Source organism: Bos grunniens, chromosome 20 (genome assembly GCF_055505025.1).
Source record: "Bos grunniens cultivar Pamir isolate PY7600 chromosome 20, Bosgru_T2T1.0, whole genome shotgun sequence".
NCBI classification, from domain to species: domain Eukaryota; kingdom Metazoa; phylum Chordata; class Mammalia; order Artiodactyla; family Bovidae; genus Bos; species Bos grunniens.
Window position 1 is genome coordinate 33765420 of NC_141184.1, and position 23929 is coordinate 33789348.

Genomic DNA, 23929 nt, shown 5'->3' on the forward strand with positions numbered 1-23929 from the left:
CATAGACTATTTCCTAGTAGTAAAATAAATTTTTAAAAAAGGAGTAGCTAATATTGAGTTTACTATTAAATAGATTGCAAGCACTTTGCTAGCACTTAACATGCTTTATTGAATTAGACTTTACAACCCAGTAAGAAAGGATTATTAGTATCCCCGTTTAACAGAGAAAATGGCACAAGAGAGTTTAAGAAGTGGGATTCAAACAGAGGCATCCTGACTACAGAGCCAGGCTCACAATTAGGATACCGGATACTGGAGTCTTTAATCCATTCCAGACATACTTTTTTTTTAATGCAACTTAGACTGTTTAAGTCATTCCTTTTGCTCAGCTTTCATTTGTTAATTTCATTTCCATGAACAAAGTAGACACATTCTCCTGTTATTCTTTTAGATGTATCAAGATAGAGTGCTAATAAAGTCATGTTTAATACAGAATCTAACTGTGTAACTTTGCAAGTAAGTCTGCCATAATTTAAGGATAAAACATGACTGTAATCTACAAGATGAAAGTAAAAAATAAAGCACAGAGCAAAACAGAATTGGGAAAGAACCCTGTTCTTGCCCCAACCTGCCCACTGTAGAGAACATTAAACTGCAAAGAACTAAAAGATCTACTCTAAAATTAACCGAAGGAAAAAGAATCTTTTGAATTTTGATGAGCAGATAGAAACTTCTTGCTATGTAACTGTTGTTAGTCTTTTGTTCACCTAAGCTAAATAACATAAAACTAAAGGAATCTTAAGATTTACTTCATGCCATTATGGAACTAAGGAAAAAGCACATCACACTTCTATTTAATAGAATCTCCTTTGTCACATTTGATTTTCAAAAACAGTAACATACTGTGCTCTGCTGTGCTTAGTCTCTCAGCCGTGTCCAACTCTTTGGTACCCAATGGACTACAGCCTGCCAGGCTCCTCTGTCCATAAGGATTCTCCAGGCAAGAATACTGGAGTGGGTTGCCATGCCCTCCTCCAGGGGATCTTCCCTACCCAGGAACCAAACCCAGGTCTCCCACATTGCAGGCAGATTCTTTACCATCCGAGCCATCAGGGAACCCCCAATAATATACTACTGAATAGTGAATATATATGTATATATAAATATGTACACATAAGCTAGTTCTATGCCCTAATGTTGACCATCTTGTAACTATGCTCTTGTCCCATGTATGAGAAACACCTTTCCAATTTACAAAGTCACTTTGTACTCTACCTGAAACTTCCAAAGAGTATTAGAAATTACTCACTCTAATGACATTTGCAGATATATTTAAAATGTAATTGATTTGTCCTAGATACTGATCTAGTAATTCTAGAAATATGGTATACTTCTCTCACTAAAATGGGACTTGGGGTGTACTGAGTGTATTAAATACAAAAACTTAATCAGGAAAACAAAATAATCCACATCAGTAGCAATCACAATGCAGTTCTTGGAAAGACCAGACAGGAAACTCTATGTAGTTAATAATCTCAAACCTTCAATAGACACAATTCCTTATATTAAAGAACCAATTTACCAAGTTAAACTTTTACTTAATATAGTAAGAGAAAAGCCATGATTAGAAGAAATGCAGAAATGATTCCATTTTCATAAGCTAAAATATTTCTGCTGCCAGGGCAGACTATTAGAGCCATTTCTATTCTAGAATTTGAACACGTTGATTTTCCAAGTTGACAGGCTCTCTCTGAAGCCCTATAAAGGTCCTTGTTTCCACTAATTCAGATATTTCAAATATTCTGAAAACTGGAAATGTTTCCTAGCTCTCAGGCTAAATCCTAGCACAAGGATATTTTTCATTTTTAAATTTAGAATCATCCTATTAGACCTTCATTATAAGAGCTCTATGTGCCCTCTTCCAATTATTGGGCTTCCCTGATGGCTCAGACAGTAAGAATCCGCCTGCAATGCAGGAGACCTGGTTCGATCCCTGCATCGGGATGATCCCCTGAAGAAGGAAATGGCTACCCATTGCAGTACTCTTGCCTGGAGAATCCCCATAGACAGAGGAGTCTGGAGGGCTACTGTCCATGGGGTCGCAGAGTCAGACAGGACTGAGCGACTAACACTTTATAAGACCTCTATCTGAAGTGCCCTCTTCCAATTATATTTCAAAACTTTACTCTCATCATGGCATTACAATTTTTTTTTGTTTATTCCTTTTCCTCCATTAGTTTATAAGCTCCCTCTGTCTTGTTCACTTTCCTGAAGAAGACTAAATATTTCCTCTGAATTGCAATTTTAAGAGAAAGGATGTAGACTTCAAGCAGGCTACCGCTTTTTCCTTAGCCAAAATATCATAAAGATAACTTTATGTAAAAAAAAGTCACAACACTGCATTTTAAAATATTTTCCATACAACATGAGCTTAATGAATTGTGAACATTCAGCTCAGTATTCTTCATCTAGTTTCAACTAGAATCAATCAGTGAACAGATCCATTCTTTACATCAGTTTTACCTAGTTTCAAGAATAAACTACTAAAGGATCACGAACGCCCTCCTCTGTCAAGAGGCGGTTCCATTTCAAGCCTGAAACAAGCTGATATACAAGCTAGGGAGGTTTAACTCCAGTGTAAATTGAATTTTTTTTTTTTTAAAGAAATAAGAAGGTATGCCACACAGCATGCTTAAGTGATATTCTAGTACTTTTGTGATGACTCTGGGTGCTTATTTCTGAACTTTATAAATCCTCTCCATTTTTATTAGGGTTGGAAGTCATTCTCCTTCTCTCTTTCACTGTTTTCCCATGGTCACAGTTATAGAACATTTGCACAATGGATTTCGCACGGTCATCCTACCCAGAAAATGGCACTCTCTAACCATCTCCAAACTCTTCTCCGTGGATATAGTCTAAAAGCAAGCAGCTGGCTTTTAGGACGTGCGGCAAACAGGATTTTTTTTTTTTTGAGACAGTAATCGAATGGCTTTCCTGGTGGCCGCTAGCGTGGCACGGAAAGCCTTTTGCAAACAATAGTCACCTTGTTTGTTCTCATGCTAGCATTTATGGGACTTCTCAAGGCTGCCGGGGGATGCTGAGCTTTCCCCTGGCACTCACCGGAATCTCCTGCTCCCCTAAAATTAAACCTCCGCCGCACGTTTGAACCGCGCTTTCGTTTACAAAACGCTCTCACGAGCCTCTGATTTGACGGCGACTGTGAAACGAGCGTCGTTGCCGTGGTGCCTATTTTACACGTAAGGAAAAGATCCTGTCCACAGACCTAGTCCTTTGGGCCGCCCTCACCCAGGTGGAGTACACAGCTCCAGGCAGAGAGGGGAGCAGGTGTGACGCCCACGGCCGCAGCCTCTCACCTGGCCGGCAGGGCGTGCCACGGCCTCCACTCAGCTGCCCGGGACGTAGGCCCCCCGACGGCGGCCTCTCGGGGTCTCCGGGGCCCCTCTCTCTCAGTCCGCGCTCGGCCCCACACCTCAAAGTGCCTCACGCTCTCCTCCTCGGGCTCACCGTCCGATCTCGCCGGACAGCGTCCAGAAGGGCCTGGAAACCCCGCGGCCGCCACAGCCTTACAGGGTTTGGGACCCACACTCCTTGGCGACAGCGGTGGCAGTCACCAAAACGTCGGGGGCTCCCGAGAAAGGAAACCCCGACCCCAGTCAAGCAGCTGACATTTCCCCAGTCAGTCGGAGCACCGCCCACTTCCGCTTCCCCGCCTACCCTGTGGGTCGTCCGGTCCCGCAGCCGCGCGGGGTTGTGGGTATCTCGAAGGCGGCAAAGCTGCAAGGAAAGGAAGTAGTGGCGAGGCAGCAGGACTACCAGGCTGGGCAGAAACTACAATTCCCAGCAGGCAGCGGGGCCGCAGACGACGGCTGCGGAGGAGAGCCGGCTGGCTGGAGAATTCTGCGCGCGCTGCTGGGATGGAACGTTGATAGAGTTCGCGGGTTTCGCTGCAGCGAGCCGGGGCCGCACGCAGTGCGCCGCACACAGTGCGCCGCCGCGCGCCAAAGCGGGAATCCGGGAGGCGGGCACCTCTGCTATTAATGCACGCATTTAAAACTCCCGAAGCTGTGGACGCCATGCACAGGTAAACCGATTGCAGAAGGAGACAGAACATGAATGGACCGTCTTAATTCTTTTAGGCCGCGTGTTTTGCTACTTGCTAATATCGTTAGTAATGCTGTAATGTGAATGGTTGCTTCGCCTCTTTGGGAAAATGTGGATGGGTGGATGCTTTAGTGCGGTGGTCAGCGTGAATGTTATTTGTCTTCCCTTATTGAGCTTTCCTGCTGCTGTTTTCCATCAGTGTGTGATTGCCCTGCCTCTTTGCTTGATGTTTCCTCCACTTTTAAGAAATTCTTGAGGCCTTCTGCATGATCGGAAATCAAAAAGCCTTTTCGATGTATTCGGTTATTTTCTCTTTTATTCTTGGGAACTCGCCGCCGGCACGTAAAAATGTAGTTCAGTTAACTGCTGTGAAAGCTTTCTGCGGCGCATAGCTTGCAGCTTCCTTTAGGCCTGTCTGGGAATTATTTACGGGCGTGTTTTTGAAAGGAACGTGGGGCTATTGTGCGTTTCTGCAGGAAACACCTCCAGGAGATACCCGACCAGAGTAGCAACGTTACCACCAGTTTCACGTGGGGATGGGATTCTAGCAAGACTTCTGAACTGCTTTCAGGCATGGGGGTCTCCGCCCTGGAGAAGGAGGAGGTGGATAGTGAGAACATCCCCCAGGAACTGCTTTCAAACCTGGGCCACCCACAGAGCCCCCCAAGAAAACGGCTGAAAAGCAAAGGGAATGACAAGGACTTTGTGATTGTCCGCAGACCTAAGCTAAACCGAGAGAACTTTCCAGGTAAGGTATGAGGGTAAAATACAAGCCCAGTGAATGGTGGATCAAACTATTTCGTCGGTAAACCTTTGTTTTGGGGTATTGAGCATGGGGTGGGGCCCTTTTAAAGAAATTGTTATTTAAATTTATTTATTTTGTCCGTGCTGGGTCTTCCTTGTTGCCCGGGCTTTTCTCTAGTTGCAGTGACTTCTCACTGGGGGAGCGTGGGCTCTAGGACGCAGGGCCTTCGGTAGTTGGAGCACGTGGACTCAGCAGTTGCGGGTTCCAGGCTATAGAACACAGCCTCAATTACTGTGGCGCTTGGGGCTCAGTTGCTGTGCTGCGTGCGGGATCTCTTCCCAGATCAGGGATCAAACCGGTGACTGCTGCGTTGGCAGGCAGATTCTTTACCTCTGAGCCACCAGGGAAACCAGATAGGATCCTTTTAAAATTGCCCAACTCTTCAGTTATTTTCCAAAGAAACCAGACAACTGCTTGTGCTTACAGAAATGGTGGTATGTGTGTCTTCAGAGACAGAACTGACTTGTAACGTGTGAAAAGACATTCTTCCTTTTTCTTTAGGAGGGACTCTGCCTGGTTAAAGGCCAGCTCAATACCTCTGACAAATAGAAATAAAGCAATGATCCATAGAATTCTTTTTGTTTATATTTGGCTGCTCTGTAGCCGCGGTTGAGCCTTTTACCGTAATCACTTTAGTTATTTGTCAAAGGACTGCTGAAGTGAATGTTGAGCTAAGGGGAAGAGACTCATCCTTCCAGATCCATTCCCAAGAGGAATTCTTCTTTATGCTGTCTCCATCACTCACTGTGTTATCTGTTCAGTTTCCCTAACCCCATAACCTAAAGGTCAGATTCCCACCATCCCCCCAGTATCCAAACAATCATTGAATCTTTCTCTCTTTTCTCCTAAATATTTCTCATATTTAGGAACGGACTCATAATTCAGAGCCTTATCCTCCCAAGATACATCCCCCAGAGTTAGAGTGGACTGATTGAAATGTAGAACTCCACCCCGTCATTCCCCTCTAAATAGCTCTCTGTTTCCAGGCTTCTCAAGCTGATGTATAACTGCCTCCCACGGGTGGATCAGAGCTCCAGGAATACTCAGAACCATAGGGTAAACATTGTGCGTTGACCTGAGGTTATCAGTTTTTCTTACTGGCAGGCCATGTAAAACATTAATTCAGCAAATATTTGCCGAGCACGTTGTGTGTGCTAGGCATTGTTCTAAGTACTGGGGATATAGCAGTGAGCACAAAAAGGCATTTCTACCCTCATGGAGCTTCTCTTCTAGAAAGAGGATGCAGTATGCACAAATCTGGTGTGTAGTATGTTAGAATAAGTGCTGTGGCTAAAAACAAAAACAGAACAAGCCAAGAGGGACAAGAGGTCCTGGGATGGGAAGCTGGTTTGCAGGGTATTGAGGAAGCCTCACTTGGACAGTGAGCTGTAAGCAAAGGCATAAAGGAGATGAAGGAATGTGCCATGCAAATATCTTGGAGAAAAGAGCCCCAAGCAGAAGGAGCAGCTAGTGCAAAGGCCCTGGAGCAGGGGAATGTTGTGTTTGTTCAAGGAACAGCAAGGAAGCCATGTTCCAAGAGTGGAACAAAGGGGAGAATAGTGAGAATTGGGCTAGAGGTGCGGTTGAGCAGAGTTGCTGTGTAACCTTTGAAAAGGATACACTGGTGTCTTGAGACAACTTTGAGGGCTTGAGGATAAAAGCTTATAGACTTGTTGAGAGGTGTGGGAATGGTGTTAAGCAGCTTCTGGATAGATTTTGACGTTAGAGTGGACAGAGAAAGGTTTTGAAGTTGTAGAAGTGATCATACTCTAAATTGAAATTCCGTGGGTCATGATGGAGAAGAAGAGACAGCCGAGAAATAAAGATGAAGTCTGGCAGAGCCAGGGTAAATTAAGTATATTCCTGAATTCCCCCATCTGGCTTTCTTTGAGAATGGTTGGTTGATCGCTTGCTTGCTTGAACAAAATTTAAAAAAAAAAAAGATTTTTTGGCTTTTGACCCTTTCTTTAGAAAATAGAACTTCGAAATTATGGTCTGGGGATCTATATTAGGTATTGGATTAATCAGAAAGGCAGTAAGGATTGTGGTGAAGTCAGACAGATATGGCTTTGAATCCAAATCCTGCTGTTTACCAACCTTGGGAAGCTATTTGAGCTCTCTGTTCCTTAGTTTCTTTGTGCAATGGGATAGTAATGCCAGTGTCATGGGGTACTGTAAGATTAAATGAAAGAATACATGTAAAGCTGCTAGCATGCTCCCTGCGTATAACAGTAAGTAAACCCAGTTAATTTGGTGGACAAAAGATAGCTAGCGGAGAGGCTACTTCACTTTATCTTTTGTCCTTAATCCTGTTAGTCTGGCCCTGTTCGTGTAGATCTTTTTTCTTCAAAATTGAACGTCCCTGCTATTTTTAGTGTCAGGAATGCAGCAGGAACAATTTGGTGAAAGACGCTTCCTGCTAAGATGAGCGGCTTTTGACAACTTTGTCCAGTGCTGATAGCATCTGACGTGGAGTGTGATTGCTGTGTGTCCTATATGTCCTTCCACATTCACACACACAGACAGAAATACAGATGACGTTTTTAAAGCAAGGTACGAAGGAAACAAGATGGAAGATTCAGGCATGGCTGCTGTCTCTAGGAAATTGCAGTTCAAGTTGAGAGAAGAGGATACACGGTAAGAGAAGCTCCCAGCAAAAGATGGCAGCTCATACACTAGCAGCTGCTGAGTGGCTCAGGCAGCAAGTGCTGTAGGAGGCCAGAGGGAAAGAGCCCCTTGTACAAAAATGACCCGAAGCTTCTCATGGTGATCCTCACGGCACGTGGGCACGCTTCCTTCTGCCCTTCAGCAAAGCAGAGGCTCTGGAAGAGAGAGAAGGACCTGGAAAGGATTCAGTCACTGCATCAAGATTGTTAAAAATGACTTCAAATGTATTTATGGGAAGTGAGAGAAAAAAAAAAATCATGACTTTTCCGTTTGTTGTGACCTCAGAGAGAGGCAGGGAGGGAAACCACTGGTATGCTGTGCGCGTGCGTGGAATTTCCCACCATAGTGATTGGTAAATTGGTATGGGGGGCTGGGGGCTTGCAGGGTGAGGAACAGCTGGTGTAGAGCATTCCCAGTGGGCCATCAGGAGCCTGGGCCCCTGGCGGCGCTGGATCATCATTGTAGTGAGTTTTGTCTGCAGTTGTCAGGACAGGTGGCTGAGAGCTCTGCAGGATTAGGCTGGAACGGACCACACCTGCTTTCCATAGCGATCTGATGACAGTGGCCCTGGGCTGTGTGAGTTTTTCTTGGTTCTTCACTGGACAGTCTCTTTTTTCTGCTGGCCCCAAGCCAGGCTCACATCTGGTAACTAAATCCTCTTCATCTGTTCAGTTTGGAAGATGGAAACTTTGTGGCCAACCGGTACTAGGACAGGTCTGAGTAGCCCTTGGGGTGAGTCTGTGGAAGGAGTTGGGAGGAAATGGCCTGGTGATGAGGTCAGTAATGAACAGAAAGAGAACAACTGCATTTTATTCATGGTTGTAAAATGCCTTCCCCGGTCCCCTGTCTTCTCCTGCTCACCCACAACCCCCACTCTGACCTCCCAAACAGAAGATAGCTGTGGAAATCCTGTCAAACTAATTTGTTGATCAGCTTTCCCATGGCTGTTAAACTGCTTGAAATTCCAGGCCCCTTAGTGGTTTTCAGACTAGAGACTCCAAAGTTTAGAGTCTGCTGATATCCCCAAGGGAACGTGTTCAAAGTGCAAAATTCCAGAGATTCTCATCCCAGAAGTCCTGCCTGGAGCCTGGGAATCTGCTTTTTCAGTATTTCTAGGCAAATGCTTTTCCTCTTTTTTTTTTTAATAACCAATAACAAATACATTTTCCATTGCAATCTTGGGTGTGTATCTTAAACTGAAATTGCATAAAATTAGTTTTTTCCTTACCAAGGTATTTCCTATTCTCTTCCATTCTTTCAAAACAATGCTAATCAGACTAAATTGATTTCATGACTCACCACTGAATCTTATCCTGCAGCTCCAAAATTCAGCTCTGTAAGAGCCTTTACAGGCCCTTCCCAGGCACCTGTGTTTACCCTATAGCTTCCTTTCATTGATTCAGCAGTGTTGATGGAGCATCATTCTAGAGATGGGGGATCCAGCAGTGAACACAACAGACCAAAGATCCTGCTCTTCTTGACCTTGCATCCTGTACCTAATTCCCCGAATCCCAATTTCCATGGTTTCTTAGTCTTCTCACATCCCAGGGTTGAGCAAGTCTCTCATTGAAGTGTGGGGTTGAAGGGGTCATTGAGGACCTCTATTTTAGCTTTTTCCTGTTTTGCTTTTTTCAGTTTTGTCCAACCAGGCAAAAAATAAAAAAGCCAAAATACCAAGAGCTAACATGGTCTAGTGTTGTCTCTTAATGATTTATAGAAGAGGAAGGAAATCTCATCCCAGATGGCAGAATCTGTAGTCTCCCAGAAAGGAAGCATGGGTCGTTAACACTTAAAACAAGCAAGCAGAAGCAAACAGGAGGTGAACCTCCACTCTTAAAAAAGGAGTAGATTTGAACAGCAGTGCCTGCTTATCCTTCAGATACAATTATCTGTGCTTAAAGAAAAGGGCAGTTTTAAGAGTCAAAGATTGAGTACTCTGGAGTTTGAATCTGAGTGTAGGTGATGTTTCAAGAAATAAACATGTCAAGTAAGAAGACATTACCTATAGAGTAAAGACCTCATGCATCGAAAACTCTTAAGCAAGCGTTATTATTTCCGAAAGACTTTAAGAGGCCTGGGAGGTGATGAGGTTACAGAAGTGGACAGCTGACTTTGCATCAGAGGAATGAATGGAAATGCTGGTGACTAGCAAGTTTGTGAATCTGGCCAGTTTTCACCTTTCATGGCTCCAAAGTGTGTTTGATTGCTTTCATATTGTTGAAGATTAGAGTCCATGGGCTTAATTATTTTGCTTACTGTGCAGGTCTGGTGTGCAGCCTTGGGGGTTTTAGAAGAGGTGAGTAGAGGAAAGACTTGCTCTGGACTTTGTCATCCTCTCTGAGCAGACAGACCAGGCAGCAATGCAGTCAGGAATCCAGGAAACAGATGGTCAGTGTTTTGAGAATTAACTATGGCAAGTAAAATTAGATTGAGCATATCCCAAGCCTGGATACTAGCCACTGGGGCAGCTGTACGAAGACAGACTTCTGTCTCATCTGTTGAAACAGCATCCAGTTTCAGGCTGTGACACCCCTCCCCCGCCTTCACTCCCACCAGGTCCCTAGACTCAGTGTTGTCCTGTGATCAGCTCTGTGGAGACGTGGGTACTTGGCTGCTCAGAGAGGCTGTGCGTTTTTCCCAGCCATTGCCCCATCCGTATGCTCACTGACCCATTGAGAGCTGTCAGCATCTCTGTTTCACTCCCTCTCCCCTCTGCCCTCCCTCCCAAGCCCTGAAGGATTCCTTTTCCCAGAGCAAGTGAGGTTTAGTTCTCACTTTTTTAAAAAGCGTGATTTTTTAAAAATTTTTCTTCATTTTAGAAAATTAAGTCGGAACAGGAGAGAGAATCCTAGGGTAGACATAGGACAGGATTTGGAGTCAGATCTGTGCTTGAATTCCCACCGGGCCATTTGCTAGTTGTGTGACCTTATCCCTTTAGTCGGAGTTACATCATCTCCTGAAGCCCCTCCCCTGACTTACAGAGGACGCTGCTTTTGTTTCTGGGTTTCAGTCTTCAGCCTCATTCCCCCGAACACCTCCAGGGCCGTGCCATTCCTTGGCAGACCCTGAGCCACCTGGTAGGCTTCAGACACTCTGCTCTGTGGCTCTGTGCCTTCACCTCAGGTTGTGGGGTTTGGAAACGGACAGAAGAGTCCCATGTTAATTTTGTGGCTCTGCCACCTGATAGTTGCTAGCACCTCAGTGAGGTTAATAAATAAACCTACTAAGACAAGGGTCCTCATCTGTGAAATGGGACACTACATCCTAGGACACAAGGCAAGCATTAGAATCGCATGCATTAATAAACGTATGAGACTCTTTAGGGCTTTCAGTAAATGGCAGTTGTAAATGTGGGGTTGTGTTTCTGTTTATTAGTTTGCCTCCCAGTGAGGCCAACAGACAGGGACTGTGCTTATGCTCTCCGGCATTAGTCAGACACCCAGGAATGTTTGTTGAAGTGGAGCCCTAGGCTAGCCTTGTCATTTGATAAATGAGGAAACTGGTCCTGAGAGGCCCACACTCTTACCTGTCTGTGAAATAGAGCCAGCTTTCTTCTCTTAGTTGTGTCAGTCATTCCTTTGTGAAATATTGAACACTTTCTAATGTTCGTCTCCAGGTTTGTCTTAGGCACCAGGCATGGCGGTTAATTGATTAAGGAAGGTTAATCAGTCACATGGATACAGAATTAGCACATTCATGGTTTGTGTGAAGGGGCAGTAAAAGGTATACTGCATTGAGCAATGGTTTTGAGAATGTCTGTGGTGTGCCAGGCATTGTGCTGGGTCTCCATGTGCCTGTCTAGGTATGGGGGCTGTGCTGGTCACCTGGGAATGCCCCTCCAAGGGAGAGAGAGTTCAGCTGAGGTCTGAAGGATGAGTAGGAGTTGTGCAGGTGAAGATGGACATTGCAATGCAAAGCCTTCCTAGTTCTAGACTGACTTAGCTCCCTTGTGTGGCTTCAATGCCTCGCTTTGCTGTCCTCAGCAAACACCTGCATTCATCACAGTGCCAAATTTTCCTTCTAGCATTTGAATTGTGTGCTAAGTGACTTCAGTCATGTCCGACTCTTTGCGACCCTATGGACAGGCTCCTCTGTCCATGGGATTCTCCAGGCAAGAATACTGGAGTGGGTTGCACCGTCCTCCTCCAGGATATCTTCTCAACCAATGGGTCAAACCCCTGTCTCTTACGTCTCCTGCATTGGCAGGCGGGTTGTTTAACACTAGTGTGCCACCTGGGAAGCACTTGAATTACTGATCTCTTACTCTTAAATTGCTGATTTCTTATGTCTTCCCATAAAAATGGTAAGCACCACATTCATTAGTTTATTGATTTCTCCTGCCCTTTACTTTGCAACAAGCCTCCCTAACTCCTTTCCCCACTATTTTACCTGACACTTGGGTGCCCCATCCATGGCTCCTTGAAGCTCACCATTCCCTTTTATGCCAAGAGCTTTCTCCTCCACATTGATGACACTCTGTGTTTGAGGGCTTTCCCCAGGCAGGCATACTGGGGAATCAACATTCCCACCCCCTTTCAGAAGCCCCCAACCAATGACTGACAGCAGATGATGGATTAAATGCCCCAGCATCTGGGGCAGGTGCTTTATGTTTCCTGGGAGTCCCCTGCAGATTTAAAGCCCATAGTGATAATCTGCTTATTCACATTCCCACGTTGGCTTCCTGCCCTTCCATGTCTCTCTTTATTCTTTCCAGTATTTCCTGGATCCCAAACCTAGATTGTCGATAAGTTGATCAGTCGCTCAGTCGTGTCCAACTCTTTGTGATCCCATGGACTGCAGCACTCCAGCAGGCTTCCCTGTCTTTCACTATCTCCTGGAGTTTGTTCAAGCTCATGTCCATTGAGTCAATGATGCCATCCAACCATCTCATCCTCTGTTGCTCCCTTCTCCTGCCCTCAATCTTTCCCAGCATCAGGGTCTTTTCCAGTGAGTCAGATCCTCACATCAGGTGACCAAAGTATTAGAGCTTCAGCATGAGTCCTTCCAATGAATATTCAGGATTGATTTCCTTTAGGATTGACTGGTTTGATCTCCTTGCTGTCCAGGGGACTCTCAAGAGTCTTCTCCAGTACCACAGTTCAAAAGCATCAATTCTTTGGCACTCAGCCTTCTTTTTGGTCCAACTCTCACATCCATACATGACTCGTGGAAACCATAGCTTTGACTATACAGACCTTTGTTTCTGCTTTTTAATATGCTGTCTAGGTTTGTCATTGCTCTTCTTCTAAGGAGCAAGCATCTTTTAATTTAATTTAATTATTTAAACCTAGATAGAAGGCGGTTTGGGGGTCTCAGTAAATCTTATCAGGCAGCCCTTGTCCTACTCAGAGATGGATGTTTTCACATAGGTGAAGATTCTAAGCAGCACTGAAAGGAAAAGGTCCTGAAAGTAAAGCATATAGAGTTTTTGGAGAAATGAGAGGAATAGAAGCCAAAAAGAGGCAGTTTAACTCTCTGCTTTGTAACCTCTTGACATGAGCTATTTAGTCTTCATAGTGAAAAACTTTGCAAGATAAACCTTTTTATTCCCTTTCCTGCAGATGAAACTCAGCCCCAGAAGGATTGAGCAGCTCGCTTAAGGTTTGCTGACATGGAGACAATGCAGTCAAATTCCAGTTGGAGCTGTGCTCCTTCCTCAATCCAGTAGTTCTCACACTTGGCGGGGATGGAGGGCAGGCACCTGGTGTCAGGGTAGTCATTGCAGATCATAGTAAAAATCTCAACAGACTAGATTCAAAGTGGCTAAGTGTAATTTTTTTTTTCCCGAGTGAAATGCTACCATCTAATCTGTATACACAAGAGACAGCAGAGGTCAGGGAGTTAAGAATTAATGGAAGGAAAACTTGGTTCCAATTTGTGAAGCAGGAGTCATGCCAGAGACCCTCTGCCCCCACTGACCTTGGCCCAGGAGCTTTGTCGTGTGATGGAGTTGCCACACTGAGGAGCTGCTCCCCGGAACGTGTCTAGGGTCAGTGCAGATGGTCTGCCTTCATCCCTCTAACCCTAGGCTTCAGAGCCTCAGTCCTTTATTTGATTCTCTAGAGAGGGAGGGGTGGAGAAGGCAATGGCACCCCATTCCAGTACTCTTGTCTGGAAAATCCCATGGACGGAGGAGCCTGGTAGGCTGCAGTCCATGGAGTCGCTAGGAGTAGGACACGACTGAGCGACTTCACTTTCACTTTTCACTGTCATGCATTGGAGAAGGAAATGGCAGCCCACTCCAGTGTTCTTGCCTGGAGAATCCCAGGGACCGGGGAGCCTAGTGGGCTGCCGTCTCTGGGGTCGCAGAGTCGGACACGACTGAAGCGACTTAGCAGCAGCAGCAGAGAGGGAGGGGCAGGTGTTCATGGAGCAGCTACATGTCCTTTTTTTCTCAAGGAGTCTCCTTCCCTAAGCACTGTGCCAGCTCTGTCCCTGGTGTAGCACAGCACTCTGAGCCCTTCTGCAGCCTCTTGTGACCCTGGATTGAAATTTCCTATTTGTCTGTGTCTCAAACTCTGAGCAGGCCATACCTTGTTCATCTACGTCTGTAGAACAGTCCTCAGCATATAGCACATGTTAAGTAAATATATGAATGGTTTCATGTATCGGACAGTGTGCTAGTTCCTTAGAATATAAAGATTGTTAAAAGAAGAATCAGGTTCTCCTTCTCAAGATCTCATGGCCTTGTGGGGGCCTACACAGGTGAGTAAGGAAATAGGAAAAATTGTGGTTAAAAAACCAGCCTGTTTTTGGTGATGTCCTGGGAGGCCGTCTATAGGAGTTGGGGCGTTAATGGTCACTTGATGTTAAATTCATAGCAGTCGGGGGCGGGCACAGCATGTACGGAGGCATTGAGATATGACACAGAATGACTCATTCTGAAAATTCCAAGTAGCTCCAAATGGCTAGAACATATGTCTAGATAATGAATCTAGAAAACCGAGTGGGGCCCTGATAAGAAAGCTTTGAATTTCATGCTCAGCAGTATAGACTTTAGACTGAATATTCAAGGGACACCATTGAAGGGATCTGATTGAGGGGTGTTTTCAAAAGATTGCCCAGGAATAGGGGGGAAGAGTCCACGGAGTCCAAGACTGTTACGTTTATCACTCACCTCCAGGCTGTCTCCAGCTCTCCATCGTCTTCTCCCTGAGCCTGTTGCAACATCCGTGTTCAGTAAATGCTGACACCTTTTAAATGGGGTGTATGTTCTGTGTTTAGTTGCTCAGTCGTGTCTGACTCTTTGCGACCCCATGGACTGTAGCCCACCAGTTTGTTCTATTCGTGGAGATTCTCCAGCCAAGAATACTGGAGTGGGTTGCCACGCCCTCCTCCAGGGGATCTTCCCAGCCCAGGGATCGAGCCCAGGTCTTCTGCATTGCAGGTGGATTCTTTACCAGCTGAGCCACAAGGGAAGTCCAAGAAAACTGTCAGAGCCACTGAACAAATAAGAGATACGGGAGGCTTATTAATAAGGCATTGGCTTACGTAGCCCTGGAAGCTGAAGAGTCCCATGATCTTTGGTCCCAAAGATCCAGAGAGTAGATCATGTTAGTTTCAGTCGAGGCCTGAAGGCAGGAGGAACCCAGGTTCCAGCTCAAAGGTGGGAGAAACAGCCAGGTCTTCCTTCATCCACCTTTCATTCCAACCCAGCTTTGGATTGGATGATGCAGGCGCACACTGGGGACAGCAACCTGCTTTTCTCAGTTGATGGATCAAATGTTAATCTCATTCCGGATAGCCTCCCAAAGACACCTGGTATTGTATTTAACCAAATATCTGGGTATTCCTTAGCCCAGTTAAGTTGACACTAAAATTAGCCATCACGGGGGAGAGAGGATAGCGGTAGCATTGGTGTAGCAGATGGATTGGAGTTAGAGACCGAGAAGGCAAGTTATTGAACTCAGCTAACCACTCTGAATTCTAATCTAAAACACTCACTGTTTCTTTGGTGTGTGTTTGTTTCCTTCTAGGCTATGGTCATATTATCCTGATCGTGTGGGTTATTCTATTCATATGTAAGCATTTAATACTTGTTGAATAGCAATTAGAGTTTGCTTTTCTAAAAACTAAGAAAACTGGTTTTCCTGCATCCCCCTTTTTCTCCCTCCGGTTTATTCTGAACACACAGAGTGATCCTTTTAAAATCTCTGTGAGATCCTGTCATTCCTGTGCTCAGAACTCTCCGGCGGCCCCTCATCACCTTCAGAATCAGAGCGGGGTGACTGGCCCCCTCCCACCCCTCTGACCTCTTCCCCGATCCCCACAACTTGCTCACTGCATTCTATGCTGGCCTCCTTGCTGCTGCTGCTGCTGCTGTCGCTTCAGTCATGTCCAACTCTGTGCGACCCCATAGACGGCAGCCCACCAGGCTCCCCTGTCCCTGGGATTCTCCAGGCAAGAACACTGGAGTGGGTTGCCATTTTCTTCTCCAATACGTGAAAGTGAAGTCACTCAGTCGTGTCCGACTCTTAGCAACCCCATGAACTGTAGCCCACCAGGCTCCTCAGTCCACGGGATCTTCCAGGCAAGAGTACTGGAGTGGGGTGCCATTACCTTCTCCGGCTGGCCTCCTTGCTGTTGCTTAAAACAGACCTGCTGCTCCCGCACATGGAACACACCCCAGGGACTCACAGGGCCGGCCCCTTCCCTGTGTTTAGCCTTTGCTCAATGATCACCAGCTCAGTAAGGCCTTCCCCACTGTTTTATACCATTTTACACCACAAAACACTGTTTGTAGTGGAATAGATATTAACATCTCCCAGAAGAATGTTCTTTAAATACCAGTTTGGGAAACAGTATGTTTACGCAATGGATGCAAGTGCACCAGATAACTTAAAAATATCTCTGAAAAATGGAACTGTTTTATACTTTTAAGTAACTCAACTTTTCTAAAAGAATTTTTTCAATAAGAACGCAATACTTCTTTTAATATAAGAAAACACAGCAAATGTATTAAAAAGTTTGGGGGGAACTCCAGCTATAAAACTTGACAGTTACTAGAGGAACCACCATTGTGGTGAAATTCACATCACAATTACTTACTATTACAGAATTTTGTATTAGGCATTTATTTTAAAATGTGGAAGGAGATATTTTGACCAAATCTTTACTAATACAGACTTAGTCTCCTTAACTATGAATGATGAGTTTCAGTAGGCTAACAAATAGAGTTGAGTCAAAATAGAATGAAAATAGTTGTTTTCATCAAAGAGCCGAATATAACCCTTATCATAATTTATTATTAACCCCAAACATATGAAAAATAGAACAAGGTTAGTTGCTATTGATGGTTGAGGTGTGTGTGTGTGCTATGTGTTTAAACCTTCTAACACCTTCCTCATTTTCTTCATTTTTAATACATCAAAGTAAAAGCAATTTTAACATGTCACTTAATTTTTAAAAAATATTGAACAGTTTTTAACATGTCTTCTAATATCATGTGATTGCTTCCCCAGTGGAACACAAGCTCCATGAAAAAGTGTTGTCTCATGTGTTACCTGCTTTCTCCTAACGCTTTAACCCATCCCTGGCATCAAACTAAGCATGTTTGTGCTAGATGTTCAGGACATGTGTGTTGAATTAAGCACTAAACTAAGCACTCAGAACATGTGTGTTGAATTAAGAGATGAGACCAGCCTTTTGATATTGCACTTTTAGGTAAATGGACTTCTGAGTCCACCCTCTGTAAGCTTGGAAGAAGAGGGAGAAAGATTGGTTTGCCTTTTAAATAAGGTCACTACTGGATAAATCCACCACTGAATCCACTTCAGAGAGGAGTGAGGTGTTCCTAGCAACCCAGAAGCATCATGTATCTTAGACATTGTCGTCTAAGATGTGAGAGGCCTGAGACTGGCTGGTGGGTACTAAAGAGAAGAATATCATGAAAAGTATTCTTGATACTCTCTTTTCTCCTTTGCTGAGAAAGTATACGGTATCCACTTCAGGAAACATAGGTCATGGGTGAACAGAAAAAGAATTATGAGGATGAAGAATTCATTTAGCGTTAAATTCCCCTTTTTAAGTTACATGTTGTATATCTTTAAGTGCAGGAAAAAGCTCAGTAGACTTGATAGAGGAAACGAATGGTAAAAGGAAAACAATTCTTTTTTTTTTTTTTTCCCCTCCAAGGTGTTTCTTGGGACTCCCTTCCAGACGAGCTGCTCTTAGGAATCTTTTCCTGTCTGTGCCTCCCTGAACTCCTGAAAGTCTCCAGTGTTTGTAAGAGATGGTATCATCTAGCGTAAGTATTTTTCACCCCATTTAGTGTATGTGGAGGAGGAAAAAAGAAGGGTTTTTATTTGGTTGGGTCTGCTGACACTGAAAACCAAGAAGAATATAGTAGCACAAAGCACACTAGGTATTTTCTTATTCATTATTATATTCTTTATAATAATTAGTGTCTTATTTCACAGATAAGGGAGGAATCTGCTGGAGGTGTGTGTGTGTGCCCAGTTGTGTCTGACTCTTTTCGACTCCGTGGACTGTAGCCCACCAGGCTCCTCTGTCCATGGAATTTTCCAGGCAGGAATAAAGAAGTGGGTTGCTACCTCCTCCAGAGGGTCTTCCCAGCCCAGGGATTGAACGCGTGTCTCCTGCATTGGCAGGCGGGTTCTTTACCACTAGCACCACCTGGGAAGATATCATCCCATTTTATATATGGGGACTGGGGCTCAGAGCCTCACTCAAGTCCCATAAAGCTGCTTTCCCACCCGGGTCCCACACAGAGCCCCGAGTTCTCTTCCCGCCACTCATACCCAGCCCACTGGGTATATGAGAACCAGCTGTGCCTTCGTGTATCCCTGTCACTCCTGGTACACTGCCTGGCCCAGCATCCAATAAACATGCGCTCTGCTGAATACAGGGAAAAGAAGTTTTCCAAATGGGGTAAGTCACTTCCGGTGGGTCACATGATGGCCATTGTGAGCATGAAATATAAAGATGCTCAAGTGGTACCCAGCGAACTGTTCAGGTTTTGTTGGGTTTGGGGCCACACTTCTCAGGAGCGAACAGTGAGCTGCGCATGGGACATCCTGGTGAGCTGGGAAGGCGGTAACGGGCTTTTCCATCTTTACCTTTTCTCCTGCTCATCAGCCTCTGGCCAGCCTTTGTCTGTGCTTAAGGCCATCTATCTCTCTCCTCCCTCCACACGTCTAGGACTCTCACTGTGAGAACGCAGGAGCCCCTGCCCTTCCATTCACAGGTGTGCTGGAAATAAGACACTCCAGGTATTTACAAGACTGTGCTACAGTCATCCCTTGGTACCCACTGGGTATTGGTTCCGGGACCCCCTGTGGATACCAAAATCTGTGGATTCTCAAGTCCCCTGTATCAAATGGGGTAGGACAGTCTGACTCTGGATCCGTGGATCTGTGGATGTGGAACCCGTGGACAGGGAGTGCTTGCTCAGTCATGTCTACCTGTTTGCGACCCCATGGACTGTAGCCCACCAGGCTCCTCTGTCCATAGGATTCTCCAGGCAAGAATACTGGAGTAGGTTGCCATTTCTTCCTCCAGGGGATCTTCCCCACCCAGGAATCAAACCCGCATCTTCTACATTGGAGACGGATTCTTTATCATCTGTGCCACGTGGGAAGCCTTGTGGCTAGGGAGGGCTGACTATATTTGCTTAGAAGAGCCACAGAGAGGTCGGCATACCTGGAATGCCAGAGCAGGTACATGGTGGTTGACTCACTTATCCCTGCTCAAGAAACCCCATTCTGATTTTCTTTTTCCACCAGCTGTGCTCTCTATGCAGCTCTGTTCATCTTCATCTCAACTGTCATGAAAGTTATAACTGACATTCATTAAGCACTTGTTATATGCCAGGCACGGCAGTCCTGTCTTCTTAAGAATAGAGGTTGACAATTTGTTTATGCAGAATTATTTCAAAGCTCCAGCCAGTGGTCTGCTTATCTCAAGTAGGATTAAAAAGTAAAATTCTTGTAAACATTCAAAATGTTCCCTCACGGGCTTGATCTCGTGTTTTCTTTGTGTTAAATTGAATTAACCTATGGGTATTCAAACTTCTTTATGTTGTTTACTATATTTGTTACCGCTTTTTGCTTTCGAAACACAAATCTAAACATTTTTACCTCTTTTCTTCACATTAGTTCATGGGTATTCCTGTATTTCTGTGCATTTATTTTAAGCTTTTAAGGTTTTGTAAAATGGAGCTGAACTATGGCTTTTCCTAATAGATATTTGCTAACCATATCTCATAATAAAGTCATAGAAACTTTCCTTCTTTTAGGGACATTTACATGTTTTTTAGGGTAGTTGTGGTAGCGTGCCCGTGCTTCACAAAGATGGCAAGTGAGGTCATTGTGAACCTACCTACTTATTCAGTAATCAGTTGAGTGATTTGAGCAGTCTTAAAGTTATTGAATTGAATTGAATGCTGAAATTTTATTCTCCTGTTCCAGATCATTGCAGGGCTCATGGTAGCATTGAACTAGCTATGAAATCCATGTAAAGAGGAAGATGAAAACTTATCCATAATGGGACAAGAAATATTCAGTAGTGCCTTAAAAATATAGGTAATTGTATAGTCAGAAACAAACATGCCTTTAGAATTTGCTTCAGGGCAACTGAGTGGCCGTGTCCTATTGTTCATAGCAGCGTCGAGGGCCTCCAGAAACTGGTGCCCTGACTCACCAAACAGAGCACCTCTTTTCCAGGTTTGACGAGTCTCTCTGGCAGACTGTAGACCTCGCGGGCAGAAACCTCTACCCAGATGTGGTTGGTCGGCTTTTGTCCCGAGGGGTGGTTGCCTTCCGCTGTCCACGATCATTTATGGACCAACCGTTAGTTGAACATTTCAGGTAAGAAAGAAAAGTCCCTGGAGAATCTTGGGGAGGAAAACAGATGGAAATGTCTTTCTCTCTCTCTCTCCAGCTGTCTGCCCTGGGACAGGTCATCTGTGCAGCATGGGACGGTAGTTGTCTATGTTGCCGTGTGGTGAAACACAGCACAGGCTTTAGTGACGTCATTCCCGTTTTAGCCTAGGCTTGCACTTGGGCTCTTCCCAGGGTCTAAGGGTGCCCTGAGTATCCTATGAGGCAGGAGCCAAGCAGCCCTGGCTGGCAGATGCCATGCAGCCAAGCTATTCCCCCAATGCCCATGTCTTTTTATTTTTTTATGTATTTTTATTTGGAGAATAATTGCTTTACAATATTTTGATGGTTTCTGCCATATAAGAACATGAATCAGCAATAAGTATACATATGTCCCCTCCCTCTTGAGCCTCCTCTCTCCCGTGCCCCCCCTTCCATCCCACCACTCTAGGTTGTCACAGGGCACTGGGTTGAGCTCCCTGTATTATACAGCAGCTTCTCACTGGCTGTCTGTTTCACATATGGTAATATATGTATGTTTCAACGCTACTATCTCAACTCATCCCACCCTCTCTCTCCTCCGCTGTATCCACAAATCTGTTCTCTGTGTCTGCATCGCTGTTGCTGCCCTGAAAATAGATTGAGCAGTGCCATTTTTCTAGATTCCGCACATATGTGTTAATATATGATGTTTGTTTGCTCTTTCTGACTTACTTCACTCTGTATGACAGACTCTAGGTTTATCCACCTCACTAGAACGGATTTGTTCCTTTTTAGGACCATTATGTGTATGTGTGTGTGTGTGTATATATATACACACCACAACTTCTTTATCCATTCATCTGCTGATGGACATCTAGACTGTTTCCCTGTTCAGGCTATTGCAAATAGTGCTGCAGTGAACATTGGGACACATGTTTCTTTTTGAATTATGGTTTTCTCGGTAATGGGATTGCTGGGCTTTATGGTAGTTTTATTCCTGGTTCTTAAGGAATCACCTTACCGTTCTCCACAGTGGCTTTATCAACTTACATTCCCACCAACAGTGCAAGAGAGGATTCCCTTTTTTCCACATCCTCTCCAGCATTTATTGTTTGTAGATTTTTTTGATGATGACCATTCTGACTGGTGTGAGATGATACCTCATTGTAGTTTTGATTGACATGTCTCTACCTCCACTGCCTATTTCTGATAAGGAGGTGAGGGGTCTTTTTGGATTTTGTCACCCTGGGTTTCTCATCCTATCACAGACCGATTTACATCCTGAAAAAGATCCTGTTTTGGTTTAGACTTTCTGAAAATGTATTTCTTACTGATAGTTTTGCAGTGTGGCTTAGTGCCATCTCATGCTAGAGTGGAGTGAATAAATACTGAACAGAAAAATAAGCTAAAGACGGCAGAGCTGGGATACAACACGCGTCCCGACTCGAGGCCTTTTCACCTTCTCGCCGTGGTCATATGACAACACTCCTCTCCCGCGGGTGTTTTGTGTTTCTCCGGCAGCTCTTCCTTCTCAATCTCCTTCAAGTGCACGCTTTGCTCAGTTACTCTAGGGTCTGTCCCTGGCTGCCTTCTCTCCCGACCCACTCTTGTCTTCAGACAAGCTATGCCTTGTACACCCACATCTATGCCAAGACTTTCATATCCTCATCTCTAGCCCAACCCTCTCTTTCAAACAAACTCTTATTTCCTATTACCTAAAAAACTACCACAGCTGAATTTCCTACAAGTACCTTAGTGTTAGCACGTCCAGCCCAAGAACCTTGGTATTAACCTCCCTTTACAACTTGCCTTTCCACGGTCTTCCCTGGTTTGGTCATCCACCCACTCACCCTTGCCAGGAGTCATTGTAGACGTGACCTCCTTGTCACCCACATCCAACTCATTCCTATGATGCTCATTAATTCATTTTCTAAGTTGGACTGTACTGGCACAACGTCTGGACTTGGCCAAAAAAAAAAAAATGCTTTTGAATTTTAAAACAAACGAGGATGGCCAGTAACAATTTATTTTATGACTACAGCTATAGCTAATACTTGAAATGTGTGTTTAGGGTCTTGTTTGTGATAGACTGCCCAGGTCGGGAGGAGAATGGGTCAGATCTGGACATACTGGTTTGAGCCATCTTGTGGAGCCTCTTTTTATTCCCTCTGTGTTCAGCCCTTTCCGACTACAGCACCTGGACCTGTCGAACTCTGTGATCGATGCGTCTACCCTGCACGGCCTTCTATCTCACTGCTCCAAGTTGCAGAATCTCAGCCTGGAAGGCCTCCGACTTTCAGATCCCGTTGTTGAGTGAGTGGAACCTAGGAGCATGTTCCAAGGGCGCTCGTTTTGTGTTTGTTAATTTTGTTTCTCGAGTAGATGTAGGGTGTCCTGTCCACATGCAGGTGGACTCAGAAAATACCCAATACAGTGTTCCAGCCTCTGCAGAACCCTCCAGGGGGTTTGGTTCCTCCTCCCAGGAGGTTTGGTTGCTCACCTAGACAACCAAAGTTTGTGTACTAACTCTCGATATGTTGCTGGGTCTCATGCTAGGTTCTAGACACGCAAGGAGGAATTGAGGCATGGTTGCTCCCTCATTCAAGGGAGAGACAGATAATTACGGTGCAGTGTGTTTGCTAGATGCGTTGGTGAATATGTGGCAACACGCAGAGACCTAATTACATTTGGAGAAGGCAGCCGTCTTGTCTCAAGGGGAAGTGACTCTGAAGCTGAGTATTGAAAGTATGTGGGTAGGAGTTCTCCAGGTCGTGTGGGAAGGAAGCAGCCTGGGTGAAGCCACCTTTGCGACTGGATTCTGAAGTGGTCAGGAATTGATGGAGTGTGTGAGGGAAGTGACAGGTGAGGGTCGGCAGGGACCAAATCTCGTGGGTGCCTGCCACGCTGGAAGAACTCTGGACTTTGTTGTGGGCTGTAAAGAGGGAAGCATGGTGAAGAGAGAAGCGTGGTTCTGAGAATGGAACAAACATGTTTAGAAAATTAACTCGCTGGGCATCTCAGAAAATCGATTATGTGTGAAAGAAACTATTCAGTAGATTAGTTAAGATAGTGTTGTATCCATTCAGGTAAGAAGTGATGAAATTTGATGGGGAAAAGGAAAGAATAATTATAATATCTGCTTAATATTTGTTGAGCACATACCATATGCCAGATACTAGGTTCTTTAAAGGTCTTCTAAGTAAATCCTCATACCAACCCCATGAAATACGTTCTCATTATTCCCTTTTTACAGATGTGAAAACTAAGCAACAAAGAGGCTGAATAACTTGTCCAAGGTCACACAGTAGCTAGGTAGCAAAACCAAGATTTGAACCTTGCCATATAGTACGATTCCAGAACTCTCGCTCTTAAATCACTGTTTGGCTAACATGAGGTATTTGGGAACAGAGAGGAGAGGGCAATTTGAGAGACGTTTAACTGAAGGAACCTGCTGATTTTATAAGTAGAAGTTTACTTACAAACTAATTACAATTGTGGGTGAAATAGAAATATGTTTAGGTCATTGGTAGATTCTTTGTTTTTCAGTTTTTAAAAGTACATTGGTAAGTGTTGT

The 23929-nt window shown here is 44.7% G+C and overlaps 2 protein-coding genes across 21 annotated transcripts in view; one reads left to right on the forward strand and one right to left on the reverse strand.

Annotated features, from left to right (window-relative positions):
• Positions 1–3856, reverse strand: part of LMBRD2 (LMBR1 domain containing 2) — a 55181-nt gene extending 51325 nt beyond the window's left edge. For 4 of the 7 annotated variants that reach the window (XM_086361419.1, XM_086361417.1, XM_086361415.1 and 1 more), the window contains exon 1: positions 3315–3642. The gene's annotated coding sequence lies outside the window, so the exon portion shown is untranslated. Of the gene's footprint in view, positions 1–3314; positions 3643–3675 lie in introns of those variants that run through there. The other 3 variants (XM_086361418.1, XM_086361420.1, XM_086361416.1) reach the window with 3 other exon arrangements.
• The window catches only part of SKP2 (S-phase kinase associated protein 2), a 39416-nt gene continuing 19302 nt past the window's right edge, over positions 3816–23929 (forward strand). For 3 of the 14 annotated variants that reach the window (XR_015148657.1, XR_015148655.1, XM_086361441.1), the window contains exons 1-6: positions 3819–4042; positions 4539–4810; positions 15511–15555; positions 17669–17780; positions 20218–20361; positions 22534–22668. Coding sequence is in view for 10 of the 14 variants with exons in the window: in XM_086361441.1 (XP_086217567.1) it covers positions 3999–4042; positions 4539–4810; positions 15511–15555; positions 17669–17780; positions 20218–20361; positions 22534–22668 (752 nt within the window). In the remaining 4 variants the exon portion in view is untranslated. Of the gene's footprint in view, positions 4043–4538; positions 4811–7974; positions 8111–8159; positions 8267–15510; positions 15556–17668; positions 17781–18694; positions 18766–18903; positions 19213–19962; positions 20077–20217; positions 20362–22533; positions 22669–23929 lie in introns of those variants that run through there. The other 11 variants (XR_015148658.1, XM_086361443.1, XM_086361447.1 and 8 more) reach the window with 10 other exon arrangements.